Here is a 7,801-nt window from a genome sequence, read left to right as displayed (position 1 = left end):
ATTGGAATGTTACATTGAAATGTTACATTTTTTTGTTCGTAACACTGTTGGAAATTAGGCTTTTAGTAGTGTTTAAAAAATGCCGCTATAGCTATCAAAAATGCCGCTAATTGTTTTTGTGACGTTTAGTACCAAACATCGAAGATGCGGCCGTCGTTGTAGCTTTATGACGCTTTAAAAGTGTCGCTATATTAGTATAGGCGGCATTTTTTAACGCTGCTAAATGTATTGCATAACGGTACAATGACATCACGCCGCATTTAGCGACGTTTTAAAAACGTCGTGATAGATCTTTTCTATTTTAAAAATATAACCGTTGGCATTATTCTATAGTGGCGTTTAAAAATGTTGTTATAGCTTCGTTTGTTTTTATTTATTTATTTTTTTTTAAATTGTGCTAATTCTGTGAGATTTAACTAAAAAAAACTGCAATAAAGATGAAAAATATTCAATATATTGACTAAATTTAGGTAAACATAATACTTGATCAATTCATGCTTCTCAATATGCAAAAATATTTCAATTCCAAGTTGAAATAAAGTTGAACTAGTGCCTAGGCTAGGGGTAAGTTGAAAGTTATTACAAAACAGATCGGCATGAAAGATGCAATTCAAACTAATTATACATACAAGTACTATGAAAGCATCTACCAAGAAACAAAAATTCCTGGGTTTTTCTGTTGACGCAGTCAAAGAAATGTCTGAAAGATCATTGGAAAAATAAAATGAGATTTGATGTGCACTCTTCAATTGCCAAAACCACTGTTGCAATCCTCTTCAATGATTCAGAGGCCTTGCACAGATTAGATTCAGAAAATGGAATGTTGCAGGGAATAAAAGTTACATCAGAATTATATGTGAAAGGTGAAATCAACACAATCTACCACTTTCCAGTTAACAGTAGTATAAATTCATAGTATTAAGTACTAAATAATTATTTAGAAGAAAACCAATTCACTCACATAATTTGGAAAGATAACCATATCAACATTCCCAGGCACCTCTACTAGCAGCTGTCTCACAGAGTACTCATGAGCATCCGTTGGATGAAGTAACTTGTCAGTGTCAAGATGGACAATCCAATCCATGCCAACTTTCTAAAAAAAATGGAGAATGTAACGACCAATCTTATGAATTATTCAAAAAGAATTTCTAACTGGTAAAAAAAACGAAAGAAAGAAAGTTGTACCAAAATTCATAAATGAAAAGATATGATCATACCCTTGCCATGACGATAGCCATTTCCATATTGAGGGATTGCTTGACAAATAACTCAAAGTTGCAAGGTTTGTAGAAAAAGTTTGCCAACCGAGTCTCATTCCAGATCCGGCTAAACAGCACAAATAATAAAGAACAATGAAATTGAAGACTAACTCGTAGATTAATAGGAATTTCCAATGCAGTTCAGATTTAACAACAAAACTAAAAAATACATATATTTTCCAATTCAAGCACAAAAGAAAGGTTTTACCAGAGCAATAAAGCCAACGGACAGCCTATTTACCTATTAATAGAAAAGCTAACTAATCATTTAAGAAATGAAAAATATTCAATAAATGGAGGAAATACCTCCATAAGAATTCTTCAAGAAAGGTCATAGCTCTAGAACTAATGATAATGTTGTATCAACATGAGTTCATTCTACTAGCTTATCATCTCTCCAATTAATTAATGCAAATGAAAAATGAAAACCTATGTGGGTACAAACCAATCGATCTCTTCAAATTGCATAAAAATTTCTTTTCATATGTTAGCGAGGCTACATACAGTATCAAAATAAGAACTTTGAGTAATTATGAAACCTTAAAATAAGTGCCTTCAACCTAGCTGCAATGTTACCAGTGATCTATCAGTTTCGTGGCTCGGGGATGGACTAAAAAGAAAAGACCTCAGTTGACAATGGGTGATGATTCAAAACATGGGATCAAGGGATTAGAGATTCGTCTATTGCTTGGCAAAAAATAAACAAATAAATTTCTTCAATCTCCAATTGTCCTCAGATATATATGTTAAGAAATGAACCTAGCAATGTATATCAAGCAATCTAACAGAAATTATATGAAAAACTTAGCTTGAAAATTTAGCATAACATATGTAACAATCCAAGTGGAAAATGAACAATATAAGCTGAAACCTGAGCCAATAAGAATAAGCAGCATTAACAAAAGAAAACATAGAGTTAGAAATAACACTGCTCATATCATTGTGATAAATGGAACAATGTTCAACATACAGGCACAATAGCTGAAAATCTTTTGTCGTCCCAATCTATTGACGAGTTCTTGACCTAAAGGGCATGGCCACAGCCATTCAAGTTTTGCAGGTACCCAAGCTACTACAAGATCTTCATACAAACTCATCTGCACAGTTTACACAGATTTATTTGAAGATCAAAAGATGTCCTATTTCTGCAAACCCTTTAAAAAAACAAGATTAATAAGATTTTAAGGTAAACATGGCAAAGACAAGATACATGAAACATAATCTCCACAAAACTAGGAAGCAGAGCAAATGGACATTTAAAATAGGTGGCCAACAAATACCCAAAAATAATCATTGCATAATGTCAAGGTTGCTCATCAATAAGCAGGGAGAGATTGAAAGAGCATTACCCATAATTTAGAATCAAACAAATGAAAACAAGAAGTGCTTCTAAAGCACAATGAAAACAGCTATTACTTGCAATTTAAAACGAACTTTGGTTAGGAAGATTAGAAAGCCAGCCATGCTTTTCAACCCATTCTCTCTACAACATGCATTATGTATATCTAAAATATGATGTTGAGATGAATAATTAGCATGACAAGAAATAAAAACACACACATAGAGGGGGAAAAAAATAACTCATTTGCAAGAACTTAACAGAGTACGGAAGAAAAAATTAGCTAGGATGGTTTACTCATGTACAGTCATAGCCCCTAAATGCACCAGCACAGGAAGGAATTTGGACAGGATAACAGGAAGGCAAAAAAGAAAATGGCCCAAGTTATAACAATAGAGCTGATGGCATATAATTTAATGGGTGATCTGACAAATAATATGAAAATAGGCAAAGCTGAATAGCCGAGGGATTCTCGTAGCTGGACTTAATGAGTAGTACTCAACAATAGTAGATCACCATGAACAAAGTTTATAGGATCAGTATGAAAATTCATATCCTTTCTTTAAACTCTACCGCTGCACTGTAGAAAATGATGAACCATCTCAATCACCCGAAACAAATTAAAAAAAAAAAACCTCCTGATACATTTAACTATTACACAAAATGTAAGCAACATTAATGCCTTTGGACTCTGTTGTCAGCAGCTTGTCTGTAGAAACTAAAATAGTTTGAAGCTTCATCATTATATCTTATGCCAAAATGATATAATTCTTCAAACAACGTGTGCATTAGAGCCTATTAAAACACTGATAACTGAAAAGCATAACAAGACCTTCCATGCTTACCTCTTTTCTGCTCTTCAGAAGCTACAGAACATTGCCTAAGGTATCTTTTATGGGCCCCACCTTTAAGGAAACCCATCTCTTTGCTTATATGAGGAACTACATCAATAAAATTTGTCAGAAGAGAGAGGCTAACAAATATTTTGATACATGAACTTTATTAATACAAAAGAACAAATTTGATTGCTAAATAATCAAAGATTATAAGATATAATTTGCAATAAACCCATTTTTTTAATGCATGAATCTAGTGATAGTTTGTGAAAGGTAGAGGAAGATCTAATTAATGTTTAAAATTGATGAAGTACATGCTTAAATATAATAAAATTAGCAAAAATGTACCACAATAGAGTGAACTGCAGCAGGGAAGCTTTGCTTCTTTATTTGCAGAAATCTTAGCCCCTTTTTCCATGCAAGTACGTCCATGCTGCGTTTTCAGTAGGGAATCCTTAGAAAAAGTGAATATCTCAGGATCAATGCTATATACAAACATACACTTGTGCAAAAACGATGAAGCAAAAAAATGGGAAGTGCAAAAAATTGAATGTTCCCCATTGTAATTGTTTTACAAAATACTAGTAGTTTGAACATTGATCATACATTAATGGAATGCCAATGTGTGACCTTTAACAGAAATAAGAGAATTGAATCCAGAACAGCTCACTATCAACTGTATTGAAGCACCACAACATTGAATCCAGAACAGTTCACTATTGTAAATAAATTCCAGTTTATTGCATCACACAGAGACACAAGTTCACTGGTTAAAATTTGGCCTACTGATCTTGAGGTTATGGGTTTAAATTTGAGGGTGGTTACTGTGTGCAAATTATGCCAAAGGTTAGGTTTGCGCTAAAGCTTTAAAAAAAATTAAATAAGAAGGGTAGAGTTTTAAAAAATTTACACCTATGATTAGTAATTGTTTAGAAGATAAAGCTATGAAAAAAAAATACCTAAAAAATAAAGTGTATAGCATAGGTTTGAGCCACATCAGAGTTTAGGATGTGGTCGACTAACTTTCTTCCTTCTGACATTCCTATATCTAATTTGTAGGCCATTTGAGCTTCCTTTATTCAATATTAGTTATGGAACAAGCATGAAGGATATGACAGGATAGTTTCAAACCAAGTATCAAAACCATTCACAGGATTTCACAGGATTGATTTCAATAACCAAATTGACATTGCACCATCAGTTCAGCTTGAGAGAGACAAGGAGAGACAGAGACATAGATAGAGAGAGAGAGAGAGACAGTGGAGCTCACCGATCTGAATCGCTGAGATGAACTTTGATTTCGAGAGAGAACTTCGAACTTCGAAATGATTTGAATCACCGATCTGACATGATCTGAACTTTGATTTCGAGAAAGAACTTCGAACTTCGAAATGATCTGAATCACTGATCTGTTTCCCTGAGACCGATCTGAATCTATGAATCTAATTAGGGTTTAGACAGCAGAGAGAGAGAGAGTGGAGCTCACCGATCTGAATCGATTTTGAGATGAACTTCGATTTTGAGACAGTGGAGTTCGAAATGGCTCTCAGATATTAATGGGGTTTAGACAATAGAGAGAGGGAGAGAGAGAGAGAGAGAGAGAGAGATTGCTCACTCAAGATTTGGAGATTCAAAATACAGCAATAATACATACGACTAAAATGTTACTCTAAAGCATCACTAGTGAGTTGACATACACTTAAAAAATAAAAAATAAAAAAGCACAGTAACACTGTGGCAATAGGTAAGACCCACTGCCATATCATTAGTTCTACCACTAATTAGTGGTCTAAACCATTTTTCTTCAAAATAAGAGTGAAAATATGGAGAGAGGGAACGTGAGAGATAACCCATTAGAAGGCATTTATAAACGTCTTCTATTAATGAAACGGTGTTTTTTTATTTAAAGAAAAATGCAGCGTTTACAAAACGTCGTTAAATATATCAACAGTGGCATTTTAAAAAACACCACCATAACCCATATTTCCTATAGTGATGTGGGATTTGTTCTAGATGAAAGAAAAATCCAAAACCTCTATAGTGTGATTGTCCAAATGTGTAATTTTACATTTAGATAAATACATTTTTATCCCTAAAAAATTAAACCCAAATATATAAGTAATTGCCTTTTATGTAATTTTTATTTTAATGGAACTTTTGAGTTCAAAAAAAAAATAAAAATAAATAAAGGATTAATCAGTTCACAAAATCACATTTTGAGATTGATGTTTCACTCAATATTCTAATAGATTATCATATAATTAAATTTAAGAAGTATGTCTAATTTTTAAATGTCTAATTTTTTTAAATTAAAACAACAGTACTCTTATTTACTACGTGGACAAAGTTGCCCTCAGCGGCTCGCCTTCATTGTCTCTCTCATCTCCTCTTTCTCTTACCATTTTGCCTTTCTTTAGGTTCAACTATTTTTCTTTCCCTACCTGTCCGACTAAGGTGCTAGAACTCATTATAAATTAAAAGTTGCTAATTCAGTAGTTAAAAATGTTTCACTCCACTACAAGAAAATACACAATTGGCGACCACTTTTGCCGACTAAAAATATTTTGGTTGCCAAAAGTAGTGGAATTGGCGACCAAAAATTATGTTAGTCGGTAAAAGTACAATATTTAGCTACTAAATTTTTTTAGTCGGGGTATATTAATTTTTGGCGACTAAAAAAAAAATTAGTTGCTAAAAATCTCACAATTGGCGACTAAAAAAAATTTAGTCGCTAAATTTGTCACAATTGGCGACTAAAAAAATATTTTGGTCGCGGTATATATAGTTTTGGCAACTAAAATATTTTAGTCGCTGAAAGAAAAATAAAAAATTATTTTTTATCTTTCGCGACCAAAAGTTTGGTCGGCAAAACTTTAATTTCAGCGACTAAAAATTATTTTGGTCGCGGTATATATAGTTTTTGCAACTAAAATATTTTAGTCGCTGAAAGAAAAATAAAAAACTATTTTTTATCTTTCGCGACCAAAAGTTTGGTCGGCAAAACCTTAATTTCAGCGACTAAAAATTATTTTGGTCGCGGTATATATAGTTTTGGCAACTAAAATATTTTAGTCGCTGAAAGAAAAATAAAAAACTATTTTTTATCTTTCGCGACCAAAAGTTTGGTCGGCAAAACCTTAATTTCAGCGACTAAAAATTATTTTGGTCGCGGTATATATAGTTTTGGCAACTAAAATATTTTAGTCGCTGAAAGAAAAATAAAAAACTATTTTTTATCTTTCGCGACCAAAAGTTTGGTCGGCAAAACCTTAATTTCAGCGACTAAAAATTATTTTGGTCGCGGTATATATAGTTTTGGCAACTAAAATATTTTAGTCGCTGAAAGAAAAATAAAAAACTATTTTTATCTTTCGCGACCAAAAGTTTGGTCGGCAAAACTTTAATTTCAGCGACTAAAAATTATTTTGGTCGCGGTATATATAGTTTTGGCAACTAAAATATTTTAGTCGCTGAAAGAAAAATAAAAAATTATTTTTTATCTTTCGCAACCAAAAGTTTGATCGGCAAAACCTTAATTTCAGCGACTATAAATTATTTTGGTTGCGATATATATAGTTTTGGCAACTAAAATATTTTCGTCGCTGAAAGAAATATAAAAAATTATTTTTTATCTTTCGCGACCAAAAGTTTGGTCGGCAAAACCTTAATTTCAGCGACTAAAAATTATTTTGGTCGCGGTATATATAGTTTTGACATAAAAAATATTTTCTTCACTGAAAGAAAAATAAAAATTTACTTTCACTCATCACTCTTTCTCTCTCTTTCTATCTATCTGTCTCTCTTTTTCTCTCTGTGTCTCTATCTCTCTTCTCTTTCTCTCTCTTTCACTCATCACTTTTCTCGGTCTGTCTGTCTCTCTCTGTGTCTCTATTTTTGTCTCTGTCTCTCTCTCACTCATCACTCTTCTATGTCTCTCCCTCTGTGTCTCTCGCTCATCTCTCTTTTCTCTATCTCTCTCATCTCTCGTCTCTCTCTGTCTCTCTTCTCTTTATCTCTCTCGCTCATCTCTCCCTGTATCTCTCTCGTTTATCTTTTTCACTTTTTTTTTCTCTCTCTCTCTTTGTCTGTCTCTTTTCACCCATTTTTTCATCTTCCTCTCTCTATTCTCTTTCTCTCTCTTACTCATCACTCTTCTCTCTCTGTCTGTTTGTCTATCTGTCTGTCTCTCTCTTTCTGTGTCTTTCACTCATCTATCTCTTCTCTCCTTTTTGTATCTCTCTCTGTCTCTTTCGTTCATCTCTCTTGTCTCTATCTCTCTTGTTCTTCTCTCTTCTCTCGCTCTCTCTCATCTCTCTTTTCTCTCTGTCTCTATTGCTCATCTCTCTCTTATTTCTATCTCTCTC

The 7,801-nt window shown here is 33.1% G+C and overlaps 1 protein-coding gene across 7 annotated transcripts; it reads right to left on the bottom strand.

Annotated features, from left to right (window-relative positions):
• Positions 1-483: 483 nt before the first annotated feature.
• LOC114306810 (uncharacterized) lies at positions 484-5,034 on the bottom strand. 7 transcript variants are annotated; one of them, XR_014349276.1, is made up of 7 exons: positions 4,924-5,034; positions 4,708-4,871; positions 3,786-3,891; positions 3,447-3,542; positions 1,221-1,329; positions 962-1,096; positions 484-792 (listed from the first exon to the last, which is right to left on the bottom strand). XR_014349276.1 is itself a non-coding variant. In XM_028252115.2 (5 exons), the coding sequence occupies exons 2-5, from the start codon at positions 3,853-3,855 to the stop codon at positions 1,018-1,020; spliced, it is 354 nt and encodes a 117-aa protein (XP_028107916.2). In that variant the 5' UTR covers positions 3,856-3,891; positions 4,708-5,028; the 3' UTR covers positions 484-1,017. The 7 variants fall into 7 exon arrangements, 1 of the variants encoding a protein (XP_028107916.2); XR_014349279.1 differs by having other exon boundaries at positions 1,221-2,133; positions 2,233-3,542; positions 4,708-5,028; XR_014349277.1 differs by having other exon boundaries at positions 1,221-2,745; positions 4,708-5,028.
• Positions 5,035-7,801: the final 2,767 nt, after the last annotated feature.

The sequence above is a fragment of the Camellia sinensis genome, chromosome 13, assembly GCF_055761805.1.
Source record: "Camellia sinensis isolate YWXY chromosome 13, ASM5576180v1, whole genome shotgun sequence".
Lineage (NCBI taxonomy): Eukaryota > Viridiplantae > Streptophyta > Magnoliopsida > Ericales > Theaceae > Camellia > Camellia sinensis.
The sequence above is the reverse complement of the archived record's forward strand: the minus strand, read 5'-3'. Positions and strand labels throughout refer to the sequence as shown.

Coding starts and splice junctions, on each gene's coding strand:
- LOC114306810 (XM_028252115.2), bottom strand. CDS start 3,855: ATGGAAAAAGGGGCTAAGATTTCTGCAAATAAAGAAGCAAAGCTTCCC. Junction 3,543..3,785: donor CTGCAGTTCACTCTATTGTG/GTACATTTTTGC, acceptor TTATTGATGTAG/TTCCTCATATAAGCAAAGAG. Junction 1,330..3,446: donor TTCTGAAGAGCAGAAAAGAG/GTAAGCATGGAA, acceptor TGTGCTGTTTAG/CCGGATCTGGAATGAGACTC.